This window comes from Rhinatrema bivittatum, chromosome 9, assembly GCF_901001135.1.
Source record: "Rhinatrema bivittatum chromosome 9, aRhiBiv1.1, whole genome shotgun sequence".
Lineage (NCBI taxonomy): Eukaryota > Metazoa > Chordata > Amphibia > Gymnophiona > Rhinatrematidae > Rhinatrema > Rhinatrema bivittatum.
The window spans coordinates 240,563,317-240,582,467 of NC_042623.1; the positions used below are offsets into that span (position 1 = coordinate 240,563,317).

The 19,151-nt window shown below is 43.6% G+C and overlaps 1 protein-coding gene across 2 annotated transcripts in view; it reads right to left on the reverse strand.

The window, feature by feature from the left end:
• The window catches only part of TTC14 (tetratricopeptide repeat domain 14), a 109,058-nt gene that overhangs the window by 69,310 nt on the left and 20,597 nt on the right, over positions 1-19,151 (reverse strand). Inside the window, exons 6-8 of one of the 2 annotated variants that reach the window (XM_029616299.1) lie at positions 19,050-19,103; positions 18,018-18,173; positions 8,518-8,589 (exon numbers count right to left, since the gene is read on the reverse strand). In XM_029616299.1, coding sequence (XP_029472159.1) covers positions 8,518-8,589; positions 18,018-18,173; positions 19,050-19,103 — 282 coding nt within the window. The remainder of the gene's footprint in view (positions 1-8,517; positions 8,590-18,017; positions 18,174-19,049; positions 19,104-19,151) is intronic. The other variant, XM_029616300.1, reaches the window with a different exon arrangement.

The window sequence follows — 19,151 nt, forward strand, 5'->3', positions numbered from 1 at the left end:
AGGGGATCATCACTTCCTTTCTCTTACTAGATATTCCTCTCTCTATGCAGCCCAGCATTCTTCTGGCTTTAGCTATCGCCTTGTCACATTGTTTCGCTGACTTCAGATCGATAGACACTATCACCCCAAGGTCTCTCTCCTGCTCCGTGCACATCAGCCCTTCACCCCTCATCAAATACAGTTCTTTCGGATTTCCACATCCCATATGCAAGACTTTGCACTTCTTGGCATTGAATCTCAGCTGCCATATCTATCTTTGACCATTCTTCCAGCTTCCTTAAATCCCATCTCATTCTCTCCACTCCTTCAGGCGTGTCCATTCTGTTGCAGATCTTAGTAACATCCTCAAAAAAAAAAAGACAAACCTTACCTTCTATCCCATCCGCAATGTCGCTCAAAAGATATTGAACAGGACCAGTTCCAACACCAATTCTTGCGACACTCTGCTTAACATCACTCTCTCTTCAGAGTAAGTTCCATTTACCATCACACATTGTCTTCTGTCCGTCAACCAGTTTGCAATCCAGGCCACCACCTTGGCACTCACTCCTAAGCTTCTCATTTTATTCACAAGCCTCCTGTGTGGGACCGTTTTGGGTTTTTGCCTCTATGGCCAACATCTTTTCAAATTTTCTCTAAGGCTGTCTTAATAATGTTTTACATTTAACTTGCCAATGTTTTTGCTTTATCCTATTTTCTCCTGATGGATCCTTCTTCCAATTTTTGAATGAAGATCTTTTGGCTAAAATAGCCTCTTTCACCTCACCTTATAACCATGCCGGTAATCGTTTTGCCTTCCTTCCACCTTTCTTAATGCATGGAATACATCTGATCTGTGCTTCTAGGAGGGGTTTTGTTTTTGGGTTTTTTGTTTTTTTTTATCAAGGTCCATGCCTGATGCACATTTTTTTTTACCTTTGTAGCTGCACCTTTCAGTTTTTTTCTATTTTTCTCATTTTGTCAGTTTCCCTTTTGAAAGTTTAGTGCTAGAGCCATAGATTTACATAATGTCCCCCTTCCAGTCATTAATTCAAATTTGATCACATTATGACCACTATTGCCAAGTGGCCCTACCACTGTTACCTCTCACCAAATCCTGTGCTCCAATGAGGATTAGATCTAAATTTGCTCCCTCTCTCGTCAGCTCCTGAACCAATTGCTCCATTAAACTGTCTTTTATTCCATCCAGAAACTCTCTCTCTCTAGCATGCCCTGATATTTCACTTACCCAATCAATACTGAGGTAACTGACATCTCCCATTATTACAGCACTAGTTTGATTAGCTTCCCTAATTTCTCTTAGGATTTCATTGTCCGTCTCACCATTTTGGCCAGATGGACAGTAGTATACTCCTATCACTATTCTCTTCTCCATCACAGAAGGGATTAATACCCATAAAGATTTGATTATACATTTAGTCTCATGCAGTATCTTTAACCTGTTGAACTCTATGCCATCCCAGACAAAGCGCCACCAAGATGTTCCTCTCTGTCATTGCGATATAATTTATACCCTGGTATAGCACTAACCCATTGGCTATTCTCTTTCCACCATGTCTCTGAGATGCCAATTAAGTCTATGTCATCATTCACTGCTATACATTCTAATTCTCCCATCTTACTTCTTAGACTTCTGGCATTAACAAACAAACATTTCAAAGTGAGTTTTTTTGTTTGTATTTACATTATACTTTTCAGTTGACAGGGATAAATTGGAATCTTTTACCTCAGGTAAGATTTTAGTTATAGGCACTTGGACCACTTTTCTTATTATCGGAACCTCTCTTTTGGAATGCCCTAACTCTAATGCTTCATTAGTATTCTTTGAAGATATCTCCCTCCAAACCATGCGCCGCTGAACGACTGTCAGCTTTCCCCTTTGTTCTAGTTTAAAAAGGAGAGAGAGCAGCTTTTAAAGGTTAGCACCAGCAGCCTGGTTCCACCCTGGTTAAGGTGGAGCCCATCCCTTCGGAAAAGGCTCTTCCTTCCCCAAAAGGATCCCCAGTTTCTTACAAAACTGAATCCCTCTTCCCTGCACCATTGTCTCATCCATGCACTGGGACTCCGGAGCTCTGCCTGCCTCTAGGGACCTGCGCGTGGAACAGGGAGCATTTCAGAGAATGCTACCCTGGAGGTTCTGGATTTCAGCTTTCTACCTAAGAGCCTAAATTTGGCTTCCAGAACCTCCCTCTCACATTTTCCTATGTCGTTGGTGCCCATATGTACCACGACAGCCGGCTTCTCCCCAGCACTGTCTAAAATCCTATCTAGGTGACGCATGAGGTCCACCACCTTCACACCACGTAGGCATGTTACCAAGCGGTCCTCACGCCCAGTCACCCAGCTGTCTACATTCCTAATAATCGAATCACCAAGTATGACTGCAGACCTAACCCTTCCCTCCTTGGCAGAAGCTCTGGGAGACATCTTCGGTGCAATAAGACGATTCACCACCTGGAAAGCAGGTCCTTGCTACAGGATCCTTTCCTGCTGCACCAGGTTGATGCTCTCCGATCATGAGACCTTCCTCCTCCAATGCAGCACCCGGGATGCCAGACTGGAGTTGGGACTTGGCTACTATGTCCATGAAGGTCTCATCTATATACCTCTGTCTGCCTCAGCTCCTCCAGATCTGCCACTGTAGCCTCCAGAGACTGGGCTTGTTCTCTGAGAGACAGGAGCTTTTTGCATCAGATACACACATACAATTTCTCACCGGCGGGTAAAAAATCATACTTGTGATACTCTATGCAAAAGACTGGGAGGCCCCCCTCTTGCTGCTGGACTGCTGCCTTCATCTTAAATGTGTTCAGTTCCTAGTTAAGTTTTAGGTTGCTATGGATGTAGGATTATGTATGATTAGGGTCCTTTAAATACATTAGTGTATTCACTATATACTTGGTAGTGACCTACAAGGGAATGATCAAACTCTTGATAAGATATGGGGAATTTCTGAGTTAAAAAAAAAATAAATAAATAATAATAATAATAATAAAAATAAATTAAAAAAAATCTGCCTTTTAACAAAAAAAAAAAAAAAATTAAGTGTGAGATGACACCTGCATATAAATTAAAAGGATGAGCTAGGGGTGGATGGGAGAGGGGTGGGAGGGTTGGGAAACACAAACACACAAACGTCTGTTGCCTACATTTCTGGCCCAGGTTCCTGCATACCTCAGACACCTGGGCCAATCTGGAGCTACTAGTAGGACTAATCCCCTGTGGTGCTCGATTCTGCGAATTACTCTGCAGGGGCCTCGGAGGGAAGGCATATAGCAACTCTTCTTCCAGCCAGGTCTAGATGAGAGCATCGATCCCCAGGGATCACGGATTTCTTCTGCAACTGAAGAATCGGGGAGCTTTTTCATTGGGAGATGCAGCCAGCAGGTCGATAGACGGGAGGCCCCAGTGATCTACTATCAGCTGAAAGGCTTTGGCTGACATCACCTTCTCTTCTGGATCCAGATTCTCCCTGCTTAGAAAGTTTGCTCTGATGTTGTCTTTTCCTGAGATGTGGGAGGCCAAGATCATTTGAAAATGTATTTCCACCCGACACTTGCTGGCTCTTGGTTCCACCCGGCAGTTGATGAAGGCTACTGTCGTGTTGTCAGACATCATGCGGACCATTTGACCCTGGAGTCTGTGGCTGAATTGTAGACACACCAATCTGACTGCCCAGGCTTCCAGGCAGTTGATGTTCCAGAAGCCCCTTCTTCAGTCCAGTGTCCCTGGACAGACAGTTCCTGACAGTGCGCTCCCCAGTCCCAAAGACTTGCATCTTTTGTGAGGACCAGCGAGTTCGGGGAGGACAGGGGCACACCCCTGCTCAGATGATCTTCCTACATCCACCACTGGAGCTGAGTGCATATTCCCATCAGTAAGTGGAGGTGAATCGAATAATCTTGAGACTGCGGGTTCCAACATGACAGCAATGAACGTTGAAGTGGTCACATGTGTGCCCTCGCCCATGGCACTACTTCCAGGGATGCCGCCATCAAACTGAAAACTTGGAGATAGCTCCACACCGTCGGGCATATCGTGCTCATCAACTGACGCACTTGGGACATCAAATTCCTTATCTGCCTGGCCGGAAGGAAGACTTGGTGTCGAACTGGACTCCCAGATAGTTGAAAGACTAGGAAGGCTTGAGACTGCTCTTGTCCAGGTTACTACCTAACCGAGTTCCTGAAGCAAGAACGTCACCTGTTGGTCAACTGGAGACTCTCTTCCACAGACATGGCCCGGATCAACCAATCATCCAAGTACAGGTGAACCAAGATTCCCTCTTTTCTCAATGCTGCTGCAACGACCATCATAATCTTGGAAAATGTTCTGGGGGTAGTGGCTAGGCCAAAGGGCAGTACCCGGAACTGATAATAGCAACCCGGTACCGCAAATCATAGGAAATGGTATTCTTGATGGATTGGAATATATAGGTAGGCCTCAAGAGTTTAAAAACTCTCCCAATTGTATGGCCATTATCACTGAGCATAAGGTTTCCATGCGGAAATGATTCACTCGTAGATGTCTGTTGACACTCTTGAATTCCAGGATGGGGCAAAAGGAACCTTCCTTCTTGGGTATGATGAAATAGATGCCCCATATTTTCCTGGGGTACAAGTACTGGGATTATAGCCCTCATCCTGAGAAGCCTTAAAAAAATGTAATCCTCACTGCCTGCTTCTTGAGCTGGGAGTGGCAAGGAGACATTATGAGTATGTCCAGAGGAGTGCTGTGAAATTCCAGCGCATATCCTTCTCATATGACCTCCAGTACCCATTTGTCCAAAGCGATTTTGAAGAGGGACAGTCGGACCCCCTCTCTGCTCATTTCGAGGGCGGGTCGGCAAATTTTCATCGGGGGAGTTGAGGACAAACCTGAACCTGCCTCTCTCTTGGTCTGTCGACTACAAAAGGACTGAGACTTCCCGAAGTGCAGAGACCTCTGAAATGTAGCATTTCTGTAGGGGCAAAAACATTGGGAGCCCCTGGATTGGCCCCTCATAGGCGAGGGGCACTGTAACTGCTTCCTTTTATCTTCTGATAGTCAGGGGACAGAAGATTCACCCCATTTACTGGCGAGCTTTTCCAATTCCCTTCTGAAAAGGAGAGATCCTTTAAAGGACATCTTCATAAGATTGGCCTTGGAGATTGCATCTGCTGACCAATTCCGCAGCCATAGCTGTCTTCTAGCCACCCCCACTGAGGCCACTCCTCTGGCCAAAGTATGGACTAGATCCGAGCCCACATCTGCTAAAAGGTGGCAACAGGTTCCATAACCGCTCTGGAATTCACTCCCGAGTCATCCACCACCTGAGAGAGGAGTAGGCACGAACAAGCCTCTAGGGAACAACAAGAAGCAATCTGCAAGGTCATTGCTGCTGTGTCAAAGGCTTGTTTCAGGTTGGACTCCACAAGTCTATCATGTGCATTCTTTAAGGCTGCTCCTCCCTCCTCTGGGATAGTTGTTCGCTTACAGACAGTACAGACCAGCGCATCCACTTTAGGGAAACACAAACTCTCTCTCATTGCTGGATCCAGTGGGTATAGAGCTTCTAACGCTCATCCCCTTTAAAACTTGCTTCCGGGGCATCCTATTCCAGGTCAATCAACTCCTGGATGGTTTCCAGTACTGGAAAGTAGCAAGAGGCTTTCCCTAGGAAGATCAAAATTGGATTCTTCTTTGGTTCCATCATAGAATCTGTCCCAGGGACTCCCAGTGTCTTCAGGGTCTGGGAAACCAAGGCCAGCAATTTGTCTCTATGAAAGAACCGCAACATGGTTTGATACGGTTCTAACCCAGGGGGAATTTCCCCTTCTTCCTAGGGGTCCGGATCGTCCTCTTTGTCTGAGCCTGGGAGAGGGAGGATTACCGGCTGAGGGTCCATCCAGACAGGGGCAAGTGAGGTAGTAGACTGTGCTTGTATGAAGGCTTGTAGACCCTGAAAAAATTCCAACCAAGAGAAGGCAGCCAGGTCCATGCCTAGCCCAGGAAGTACTAGGGTAGGTGCCGCTGAATTCCCCTCTCCCATGGATGACCCAGTCAAGGGAGTACTCAGATCCGGTATTTCCAGTTAAGGCTGTGGCTAACCCATCCTCTGAATGGGAGAAGCCGGGCTTAGCAAAGTCTGGGCAACCCAACTCTCCTTGGGCTTCCTCAGTGCTGACATAAAGTTGGAATCTAGGTCAGACTGTGACGCTCTAATATGATAAGCAGCGCAGAAAGAAAGGTACTTATCTTTCTTGGCTGCCACTGGCAGCAGTAATTGTGTGTTCTATTGGCTTGCGTTTAAGATTTTGTGTGCTCAGATTTCGAGCTCCTAGGCGGAGCAGGGCGAGGCGAGGCAAGGTACATGCACAGCCCATGCGCCTGTTTCTTCTCATCTCCTGCACTTACCAGGTTGTGTGCATAGGTACGCACCCAACATTATGCGCGTGTGGGCACAACACTCTGCATGCACCAATGTCCTATGGAGGGCAATACAGCACACACAAAATGGCACTGCCGTGTCCTACCACATGGTGTGCTGACAAAGCCTAGTCCCCCCGGGTGGGGGTGGGGGCACTCAACCAGCTCCCCTTTACCCCAACGGGATCAGAAACGACATTGGTACGACGAGCCAAGCAGAGAGATCTGAGGAAGTCTTACCGAAACCCCCCTAATCGTCTCTGACCGGAAGGTAGAATAGGAAACTTCTATATATAAATATATATGAGAGCATATTACAAACTCATTCGGTTAAGATTGTGCTCATTTTGGAATTTTTGCATGATGGATTGAGTAAAGGGTTGCTCCTTAATTCATTAAAAGTACAGGTAGTGGCTTTTGCCAAGTGAATGGTGGACCCTTAACTCATCCAGATGTGGCCCATTTCTTAAAATGAGTGATGCATCTTCGTCCTCCCTTGCAGTTACCGGTGCCTTTGTGGAGTCTTAATCTAATTTTGGATTTTTTGGCAGGCCCCACTTTTCGACCAATGCACAGACTTTCCTTGAGGTTACTGACTTTGAAAAGTGTTTCCTGTGGCAAATTTGTTCTGCACATTGAGTATCCGAAATGCAGGCCGTGTCTTGCCGGGAGCCATTTCTATGGGTGACTCCGGGGGAGGGCAACACAGCTGCGTAATGTTCCATCCTTTTTGCCAAAAGTGGTCTTGGATTTTCATTTGAATCAGTCAAGTTCCCTGCAGGCTCTGGACAGGGAAAGACAATCGGAGGAATATCACCTGTTATGGCCCTTGGATGTCAAGAGGCATATCTTGAGGTATTTGGAAGTTTCTAAACCTCTCAGGAAGAAGGATCACCTGTTTGTTGTCCACAGTGGACGTAAATAGGGGAAGCCGGCATCACAGGCTACGATTATCTTTTTAATCCAGCAGGCTGTCACAGCCATGTATGTAGATGCTGAGCAGCCGTTACCTAGTCAGGTTAGGCCTCATTCCACTAGGACTCAGGCAGTGTCATGGGCAAAAGTTAGATTATTGTCTCCCGTCGAAATTTGCTGAGATGCAATGTGGTCCGCTTTACACACATTTTCGAAGCATTACCGCCTGGATGTGCAGGCAACACAACTTTTGCACATGCAGTATTGATTGGATTGCAGGCAGCCTCCCGCCCTGCTCGCTAGTAGCTTTGGTACATCCCACTGGTTTTGGATCCACCTGTCCGTATGCTAAGAAAGGAGAAATTATTACTGCCCTGATAATTTCCTTTTCTTTAATAAGGACAGGTGGATCCACCTTCCCGCCCTTGGCTGCCAGATGGTTGTGCTATTGTCCTCCTGCTTGGCTACGTGTTCCAGGGGTTACTGATAAGTGTTACTCCAGTCCCTAAACTAGTGTTATTAAACTCTTTGGTCTGAGCTCAATGTTTTCCTGTTGGCTGAGTGCTGGAATGATTATCTGTTAATAATCTAATTTTGTTAGTTTGTCTACAGTTGGCTTTTGCAGAGAATACTGGCAGTGCAGAGGTATATATACCATGATGTCAGCTTTGCTCTTTCTCCATCTGCTGATAGAGGTGCATAACCCATTGGTTTTGGATGCACCTGTCCTTAAAGAAAAGGAAATTATCAGGTAAGTAGTAATTTCTCTATTTATTCTAACTGAAAAACTCTTGTGGTGGAATCTGTGGCTTTAAAAACCAGACAAATGTATCCATTTTCCTGCTTCCCAAAACAGCACTTTGACTTGATTTCAGCTATAATAGTCTGACGACGTATCTTGCCAAAATATTTCTAATTACAAACATGGTGGGCCATGTAGGAGTAGATGCTCTGTGTTAGGACTAGAGGACCTATGTTGTCTTTCACCTCTAGAAAAGGTAAGAAATCATTGGAACATTTTGGAAAATATTTCTTTCAAAACTGATATAAACCCTTTCCATTGCAAAGTATAAAACAATTTCCCTTGAAAGAATAAAAAAAAAAAAAACAACCAAACCAACCCACCACCACATGAAAACTGAATTCATACCTGTAAATCAAAAGAACAAGCTAGTAGCCTTTTACCATACTTACCATTTCAATGCCCAAGAAGAAGATTGTTTTTTCCGTAAGGCAGAGGCATAATCCTCGTCACAAAAATGTGCCCTGTGTAGAAATAAAGAGATAAAGCCGTCACCTTTCAGTTATAATTCTCAGCCATGCAATACAAAAATACTCAAACGAACACAGAAAAAGCAAATACACACAAGGGAAATAGAGTAATAGAAAGAAAGGGAAAAATGTTTACATAATGGAAAATAATGGAAAATGTCAAAAATGTAAGTTTAACCAAATATTCTGACAACAGCTGATACAAAATTATTAATATTGTATAGCCATCATGGGAACTATGAAAAACACTGATGACTACCTTGATAATTACACAATATTAATATTTTTCTGTCAACCATTGCCTGAATATTCAGTTAAACCTACTAATCTCTAAGTTCAAATGACAAGAAGCGAGTATTGAGCTGGCCCGATCCCCAAGTTGAGTGTTCTGCTTCATGGGTTGGCGAAAGCAGAGGATGCTGTGGAGGCAGTATTCCCATTCCCCAGAAGAGAGGAATCATGGTCATTGCATAAGGTGAAATTACATCTTACTAATAATTTCCTTTCTTTAAAGTCCAGTCAAGTGGGTCACGCATAACAACCAGAAGATGGAGACAGAAATCATCTGGTTCGCTGATGTCACCCCTTATATGCATTTGTGCTAACAGCAGCTTGCCAGAATTTATGTAACAAGCTAACTGTGGACAACTTGAAACATCCAAGTCCATTAATACTAAAATGCCAAAAAGTCAACCAGTGGACTTCCAGAAGAACCAGGCAACAGAAGTAACAAAGAATGATCATGTACATAAAACCACTTGCCTAAGGAGCAGACAAGAAAGCCTTTGTGCCCATAGGCAATATTTTCCTTCAGCAGTTTAGCTATGTTTCCTGTTTGTTTTCCTTCCAATTTTCTCTTTTTTTTTTTTTTTTAACCGAGATTGAACAAGAACTCCGACATAAGGCAGCACAGGAGGGTCCTGGACTGGTCTGGCTGGATTTAAGGAAAGGAAATCATCATCAGGTAATCTGTACTTTCACTTTCCTATTCATTCAATCAGTCGAGTCCAAATAAGTGGGATGTACCCAAGCTACTCCCGAAGAGGGCAGGACACTGCCCACGCCCCTTGCAATATAACCAAAACAAAAAAAAAGAAAAAAAAGATACCTCTTTCTATCCTGCACGGAGCAGCAGATACTACCATAAGAAGCTTGCTAGGCAGATTGGATGGACCATCTGGTCCTTTTCTGCCATCATTACTATGTTATTCTGATCTGAACATGCAAGCAGAAATACTTTGAAAAGGTAAGCAATGAAGACTAGATTGCTGCCACTCGGATCTCCGTAACTCTGCCCAAGACGTAGCTTGGGTTCTCGTGGAATGAGCTCCTATCGGCTTAGGCAAGGCAATACCAACATCCATATAAGCTGCCGTAATCACCTCTTTAATCCAACTCATCACCATAGCTTTTGTGGCTGCCTCACCTTTTTGTTCTCCGCTAAACAAGACAAAAAGATGATCAAACATTCTGAATGTTGGAGTGACCTTAAGATACCTCAACAGGACTCTCCTGTCATCTAAGACCTGAAAAACCATATACTCCTTACCAACCACTTGCTTGCTGAATGAAGGCAAAGAAATCTGCAAATTTGATTATCTCACTCATCGTATTTCTTTCCAGATCATTTATAAATATATTGAAAAGTAAGGGTCCCAATACAGATCCCTGAGGCACTCCACTGTCCACTCCCTTCCACTGAGAAAATTGCCCATTTAATCCCACTCTCTGTTTCCTGTCTTTTAGCCAGTTTGCAATCCACGAAAGGACATCGCCACCTATCCCATGACTTTTTACTTTTCCTAGAAGCCTCTCATGAGGAACTTTGTCAAACGCCTTCTGAAAATCCAAGTATACTACATCTACCGGTTCACCTTTATCCACATGTTTATTAACTCCTTCAAAAAAGTGAAGCAGATTTGTGAGGCAAGACTTGCCCTGGGTAAAGCTATGCTGACTTTGTTCCATTAAACCATGTCTTTCTATATGTTCTGTGATTTTGATGTTTAGAATACTTTCCACTATTTTTCCTGGCACTGAAGTCAGGCTAACCAGTCTGTAGTTTCCCAGATCGCCCCTGGAGCCCTTTTTAAAATATGGGGGTTACATTAGCTATCCTCCAGTCTTGAGGTACAATGGATGACTGTAATGACAGGTTACAAATTTTTACTAATAGGTCTGAAATTTCATTTTTTAGTTCCTTCAGAACTCTGGGGTGTATACCATCCGGTCCAGGTGATTTACTACAGTTTGTCAATCAGGTCTACCACATCTTCTAGGTTCACCATGATTTGGTTCAGTCCATCTGAATCATTACCCATGAAAACCTTCTCCAGTACGGGTACCTCCCCAACATCCTCTTCAGTAAACACCGAAGAAAAGAAATCATTTAATCTTTCCACGATGGCCTTATCTTCTCTAAGTGGCCCTTTAACCCCACGATCATCTAACAGTCCAACTGACTCCCTCACAGGTTTTCTGCTTCGCATATATTTTAAAAAGTTTTTACTGTGAGTTTTTGCCTCTATGGCCAACTTCTTTTCAAATTCTCTCTTAGCCTGTCTTATCAATGTCTTACATTTAACTTGCCAACGTTTATGCATTATCCTATTTTCTTCTGTTGGATCCTTCTTCCAATTTTTGAATGAAGATCTTTTGGCTAAAATAGCTTCTTTCACCTCCCCTTTTAACCATGTCGGTAATCATTTTGCCTTCTTTCCACCTTTCTTAATGTGTGGAATACATCTGGATTATGCTTCTAGGATTGGTTGGTTTTTTTTTTGTTTTGGTTTTTTTTTTTAACAATGACCACGCCTCTTGCACACTTTTTACTTTTGTAGCTGCTCCTTTCAGTTTTTTTCTAACTATTTTTCTCATTTTATCAAAATTTCCCTTTTGAAAGTTTAGCACGAGAGCCGTGGATTTGCTTACTGTCCCCCTTCCAGTCATTAAATCAAATTTGATCATATTATGATCACTATTGCCAAGCTGCCCCACTACCGTTACCTCTCTCACCAAATCCTAGTCTCCACTGAGAATTAGATCTAAAATTGTTCCCTCTCTCATCCGTTCATGAACCAATTGCTCCTTAAAGCTATAAAAAAAACAAAGCCAATCCCTATTTGAAGAAGGGGGAAGCATGGTGCCTAAAGAAACCATCCTGAACTTTTTTTTCCTTAGAAATTTGTTGATATTTCTGAGGTCTAGGATGAGACGTAGGCCTTCTGTTTTCTTTGGAATGAGGAAATAGGGGGAGTAGAATCCTCTGCCTTGCTGAGTCCGGGGCACCGGTTCTATTGGTCTGGCTCTCAGAAGGGTGGATAATTCTGCGATTTTTGCTTTGCAAAAGAGGTGTTAGAGGAGAGTCTCTTGGAATTGAGAGGAAATTGAGTTGGTAACCTCGTGATATTAGTGAGAGTACCCATTGGTCTGTTGTTATCTGTAACCAATGGTTGTAGAAGAAGAAAACTCGACCTCCTACTGGCAAGTTCGGTTTGGGATTGAGGAGATGGCTTTTGCTCTCTGGTGGTGGTTTCAAAAACCTGTAGCCGGTCCCGTCTGCGGTGGCAGCCTAGCAGTTCTAGGCTATCTGGGCTGAGATCTTTGCTGTAAGCGAGAAGATCTACCCCTGGATGCTGGTGGATAATACCGTCTCTGCTTCTAGAAAGGTTTCCTGGTTTCTTTCCTTGGTGGACGGTGAGACATTGATGAGAAGAGTCTTGTGGGACTGACGATAGTTGGCGGAGTGTCGCCATGTGTTCTTTTAATTGGGCCACTGCATCCTGGACCTTTGACCCAAACAGGTTGTCACCTATGCAGGGTAAATCCACCAGCTTATCCTGTACCTCAGGCCTGAGGTCAGAGGCTTTTAGTCAGGCCCAACGGCGTGCACTGATTCCTGAGACTGCTACTCTCGAAGCTGTTTCGAAGTTGTCGTAGGCGGCCCGGACTTCATGCTTTGCAGCTTAAAGTCCTTTATGTACGATAGCCCGAGCCGCATCCTGGTACTGTTGAGGTAGGGAGTCAGTGAGTTCCTGCATCTGCTTCCATAGATTCCTTTGATATTGTGTCATATATAGTTGGTAAGACGCTATCCTGGAGTTAAACATGGCTCCTTGGAATACCTTTCTACCTAGAGAATCCAGGAATCGATGTTCCTTTCCTGGTGGAGTAGAGGAATGAGGTTGTACTCTTTTGGATTTCTTTTGAGCCGACTACTACTACATATTGATGCGGTAACTGTGACTTTTGGTAACCAGGAACATGTTGGACAAGATACGTAGTGTCCACTCTTTTATTAATTGGTGGAACGGAACATGGGTGTTCCCAGAGCCTGTGTTCTAATTCCAAAAGTACTTCGTGGATAGGAATGGCCAAGACCACTTTGGGTGGATCTACGAATTGTAAGACTTCTAGAATCTGCTGTTGTATATCCTGCTCAGACACTAATTTAAAAAGGTATTGTGTCTGCAATATCTTTTATGAAATTAGTGAAGGACAAGTCTTCTGGTGGAGAATGTTTCCTTCCTTCAGGAGGAGATGGCTCAGACATGAAGCTTTCTGATGAGGAATCAGTATTTTTCTCCTCCCATGAGTCATTGGCACTTATTTTGAAGAAGAAGTTGGGGAAGACCTCGGTGGACGTGATGGAGCCAGTGGTCTGAAGAGTCCTGCAGGTCCCGGTTGAGGATTATCAAAGGGGTTTTGTCCAGGAACATCCTCTATTCCCCTAGGATTAGTAGGGATAGGTTGCGGTGGGATGGCACCCATGAGGGCGCCTAGTCTATCCATCAACATTTTAAATATGGAGAATTCCGGATGCTCTGGAGCCCCAGGTATGGGTACTGGCATCGGTGTTGGCCCTGTTTTCGGAGATGGCCCTGGCATCGATGCTCCTGTAGTGCTTCTCGCACCGCCTGGTGGATGAATCCGCTCAGTTCCTCCGTTGTAGCTGATGCAGGCAGAGCAGCTATACATGGTGGCAGTGGGAGCGACATCGGTCCTACCACAGGGCCCTGTGGAGGTTCGATGTCTGGCACTTCGAGAGAAGGTGAATGCCTCGGTGTCGAAGGCCTCGGTATTTCTTGTAAGCGAGGCTGCTTAGCTGTCAACTTCTCCGGGAATAATAGAGACTCCGGAATCGAAGGATGTTGATGCCAATGTTTAGATTGGTGCTCCGAGGTTTTTTCTAGGCCCGATGTCGACTTGATTGATGCAGCGGATGGGGTCAGTGATGAACGATACCCTGAACCCTCCAGACAATGTTGGTTTTTTTTTGTTTTTTTTAAGGATTATCCGTTTTGAAGCTCCGGCCGGAGACGACTGAGTGGATGTCGATGTGGAAGGTAATAGCTGAAGGTGGAACAAATGTTCCATCTTTTCTTGTCATGCTTTGCGACCTTTAGCGGTCATTTCTGCACATTTTGGGCAGGATGAAACATCATGAGACTGGCCCAAACAAAGTACACACTCGAGGTGTGGATCCGTAATGGACATGGTCTGATTACAATTGAGACATTTTTTAAATCCCATGGCCATGATAATCCTCGACAGCCGTCAATGGATTTCTGACGAAAAATTTATAAAACTCAAATGAGTCGGAAAAGAAGTATTGTACTCCCCGGCCGGTGGTAATAGAGACCCCGATGTGGGAGAGAAAAAAATGAATTTTTAATCTGATTTTTAGTCAGAGATTGTGTGAAGAAGTTTACACAGGGCTCCTGCTCCACAATGCCAAAAGCAGCGCGGAAAAACGAAGACTGAAGGGAGACACCTGTGGATGAGAATATCATGGCATGCTCAGTGTGCCAGTCAAAAGTTTCTAGAAACTTTGACAGAAAATTTTCCGTGATAGGGCTCCGTCAGTGACGTCACCCATATGTGAGGACTAGCATCCTGCTTGTCCTGGGATAAAGAAATCACCAGTGTGGAAAAACAGAGAAAGCTAGGGAACCACAGGTTCAACTGCCTGCCTCTGCTGGGAGACAGAGAAATACTGAAGGGACGCAGGCTGAGCACTGTCCTGATATAGGATACCTTTTCAGTTTTTCTCTGTCTCCCTCTGCTGGACAGGAGGCTCAACCCACTGTCTGGACTGATCTGGGTACGAACAGGGAACTTTATTTTTCAATCAAGCTTTCAGACCCAGAAGATAAAAAATTGTAGCCCACAGATGGGAAACCAATGGTTGTTCTCGTTTGGAGCATCTTTTGCAGGGAGGCAGAGTACGAGACTTTTCTGATCTTACAAGTCATTTTGGTATACCAACTTCTGACTATTATTTCTATTTACAAATTCGGCATTTTATGTCCCAGACTAAAGTTAAGCAAGAGTTGCTGAAGGGTAAATCACTGTTTGAGGGCTTTTGACACAAAGCTGATAATATCACAAAGGTAATATTCAGAATATATACACTCTTGAATAGGGATTTGCCGGCATCATCCTCTCATATAAAAAACTGGGAGAAAGACATTCAAGGGGCCCTGAATATGAAACGCTGGCAGACTAGCTTTCTAATGATCAAACAGAGCTCTATTTCTGCTTCACTTGTAGAGCATGGTTATAAAGTGCTTTGTAGATGGCACATCACCCCATATAAACTACATAAGTTTTCCCCAATGGCTGACAATCTCTGCTGGCGAAGATGCGGTGAGATAGCACTTATTTCCATATGTGGTGGACCTGCCCAAAGATAGTTCTTTTTTGGAATATGGTTGTGAATCTTATCCTAGAAATAACAGACACACGGATATCGCTGGATCCTATGTTGTTTTATTGAATATTCATTTCAAGGAGAGGGCAGATTCCCATTATCACTTGCTTCTGCAAATCTTGTTAGCAGCAAAAGCGGAGATTGCAAGAGGTTGGAAACAGGTAGAGGTACCAACTAGGCAGAAAGTAACCTAGAAACTAGCAAATATTTATTACCTAGAACATCTGACAGCCCAACACAAACAAACCATTAGATCAATTTATGAAACAACGGCAAAGCTATATATCATGGCTGGAACGTGACATGGCAGATCCTACTAGTAAGCCCGCATTATAAGATATAAGATCTCTGTTATGTCCCCATGACGTCGGACTTTGCATGTTAAGGACCTGTTAATTCATCTTGCTCTGTCTAGTGCTGTTTTATATTATGCACATGTTGTTCAAATGCTACAATAATACCATATAAGGAAGGGGGGGAGGAGTGGAGAGAGGGGGACTGACGATATTTACAAAATGTGGGATAAAAGAGTGGTTTAAGAGCGGCGGTTTTACGGGATTGTATGTTAGATTACTGTTCTTATGATCTTAATGTATGACTAAAGGCCTTGCGGCAGAGTTGTTGTGTAACAGTTATCCTTTGAAAACAATAAATTTAAAAAAAACGAACATCTGTCAAATATGTAGCCCCTGATTCCAACTGCAAATAATTTTCTACAGACTCCCGTTATATATTCTGTGCCAGACACCAGCCAAACATTGCAACAGCACATAGAGATCAAACGCCTGCTTGAGAATGGATTCAATTTTCCTGTCCTGAGCATCTTTAAGAGCCACATCACTCTCCACAGGAATAGTGGTTCTCTTGGTCACCAAACAGACCAAGGCAACTATTCTGGGGAAATGAAATTTTTTCTGAACCTGACGGTCCAAAAGGATACAGCTTGGAGAGTGAATGCTCACCCTTAAAATTAGCCTTGGGCGACATTTGCTCAAATCTATCAGCCTGGTGCCGCAGGAAAAACAGATGATTTTCTAATGCTGACCGTTATTGGTTCTGCCTTAGAAGTTTCCTCCTTCTTGTCCTCAATACATATAGGGACTTAGAATACAGGGATGCTGACTCGTCCCTATGAAAGAGGCTAAACATAGAAGAATCTGCCCCCCCTCCCTTCTGGGGGATGTTCCACTGCCTTCAAATCCCCTTCGCTATCACTCTATGCCAGCTCACTAAAAACATCCAGGCAGAATGCCAAAGAGGAAAAAAAAACCCAAAACAACAGTCTCTCTCAAAATTTCTCCCTTCCTACACCCTGGCTCTCTTTTTGCCTTGGGAGTCCAAAGAGCCCTGACCGCTAACATTTAAACAGAATACCTGCAGCTATTTTAAACACCGAAACAGTGCAGGGCAGCACTTTGAGAGAGAAAGTTTGGACTATCGTGACTGTCATTTCAAATTAAGTTTTATTTGCAATTAAAAAAAAAAAACCAAACACTTCTGCAAAAATAGTAATATACATATGACCAATGATTATAAATTAAGACATGGTCTAAGATAGATGTGAACACTGATTCCAAAAATAAGTTGATTACAACGTCTTTTATATGATGGCCATATATACATTCTGTATTATTGTTGTGTCTGACATTTAGGTACATTTGAGACTGGGTATACTGTTGTTTAATTATTCACTTTACGGGTTCTTTCATATACAAGGAGCTCCAAACAAGCCTCAGAGTCTCCCAGCACAAGCTCCTGCTGCCGCAGTAAACACAGACTGCCAAGCAAGGCAAGCCCTCCTTGACTATCCCTTTTTTTTTCCTTTATTGCTATCACATAAACAACTCAAGCTCTTAAAACAGAGACAGCTGGATAAGAGAAATGCAAAGAGACACCATGAAACAGGGGGAGAGGGAGAAAGGGACAAGAAAGTAAGGAATCCAACCAGCCACCCTCAAAGCCCCCTGGGTCCAAGACACTTAACTGAGGGAGAGAGCCCAAGACTCTCTCCTCAGAAGCAGGCAATTTTTTTTTGTGAAACCCCAAAGGATCCCACTGAACTGAGGGAAGGAGAGCTAGTCTTTCCCCTCAGGAGCTCTTTCAACCTTTTTCTATTAAGCCTACCAGGCCATCATCAATAGCACAGGATGCTTGTCCAACCATCTCTAGAGATAAAGAATACTGGCAGGCTGGTGTCAGCACAGATGCATATAAGGAGTGACATCAGCAAACCTATTGATCTTTGTCTCCACCTGCTGGTCAGTGTGTATAACCCACTTTGCTGGACTGGTCTGACTGGATGAATAGTAAGGGCTCACGATTGCAAGGTTCTGGAAGGAGCCTTGATGAATAGTGAATGGTGTATGATGCATTGTCCCCAGCCAAAGACTAACCCTGCACTAGCCAGGCTAGATACATTGATTGTGGGGGGGGGGGGGGGGGGAAGAAATATAAAATAGGGGAAAATTCCTTGGGTAGTCGGGTTCATGGCAGCAGACCCCAGCCAGGATTTCTGACCGAGCTGGAAGTGCAAAGGAGCAAGGGAAAGCTGCTGGGTTAGTAGTGTCAAAAAAAAACAAAAAACACCACACCAGACTGCTCAGCACCCCTAGAGGCGCTGTAGAGTAATACACCTCAGTAGTAAACATCAACCTGTGTTTCTTACAGCAGAACGCTATGGAAAATGAAGGGTCCTAAAGCAATACTGTACCTTTGCAGGCCTCTCATCAACGATGGTGGGTCAGATTCACTTATTCCTAGCTTTCCCAGCAGGAATTCAACTGTGGATGGATTAGCAAATCCTAAGGATTGTTCTAAGGTCTTTTCATAAATTTGTGAATTGTTGCTGGCCAGAGCAACACTTTTCCTTCAAAACAAAAAGTAAAACAAAAATTAAAACTTAAATAATACAGCACTGGAATATCTTACAAGAAATTATATATACATGCTATACACATCCTTACACACACACACACACACACACAATTCTATATTATACAATGCTGTCTTATGAATTCAAGTGTAACAAAATATAAACCTTCAGATCTAAGGAGTTCATTCATACCAGCATGCAAATTAGGTTTCTACAGCCTTCAAAAATGGTTTTCATTTAATAACAGGATTTAAGTTATAAGGCAGGAATAGTAAACATCACTTAGGGTACCCCTGATGATTACTTGTGGTATAAAAGATTTTCTATTGTTTGTTTTCTGTCTTTTGCATGACCCTCATTCTGCCCTTGCCTCTTGATCATAAGGACTTGGTGCAACAGAACACGGTGGAAGGCTTGCAGATAGTTGGTTTTTCATGTCAATTAATATCTCTCCCTCCTTCCATCTGCTTTCCCTGCATACACGGTAACATGATAAAGAGCAGCCTAAGGAAAACAGCAACTTACAAGGAAACACAGAAACATAAAATATGACAGCAGATAAGGACCATAGGGCCCAACTAGTTAACCTAATTTTGAATACTAATTTAGAAATGCAGCACAGAATTGGATGGTTACATGCGCACAATTGTTTTAAATGCGGGGAAGCACCTGGATCAGTAGTTCGTAACCTTCTGGAATGCAGCAAAATTAAACAGTTTGAGAGACGTTCTTTCCATGACAAGTAAACATTTTCAAATCTCACATTCCACTCAATAGAAATCTAATGTAGTTAGAGGATACATTCTGAAAACAAAACTATTTTAGCACTCTGCTTTGATCACTGCCTTGAAAGGAAAAATTGGTTCTTACCTGTTAATTTTCTCTCCCTTTCCCAGAACAGTCTCAACGGTTGGGTTTTCTTCCCTACCAGCAGATGGAGACAGAAAATCAAAGCTTCAGGGTACCTCTGGT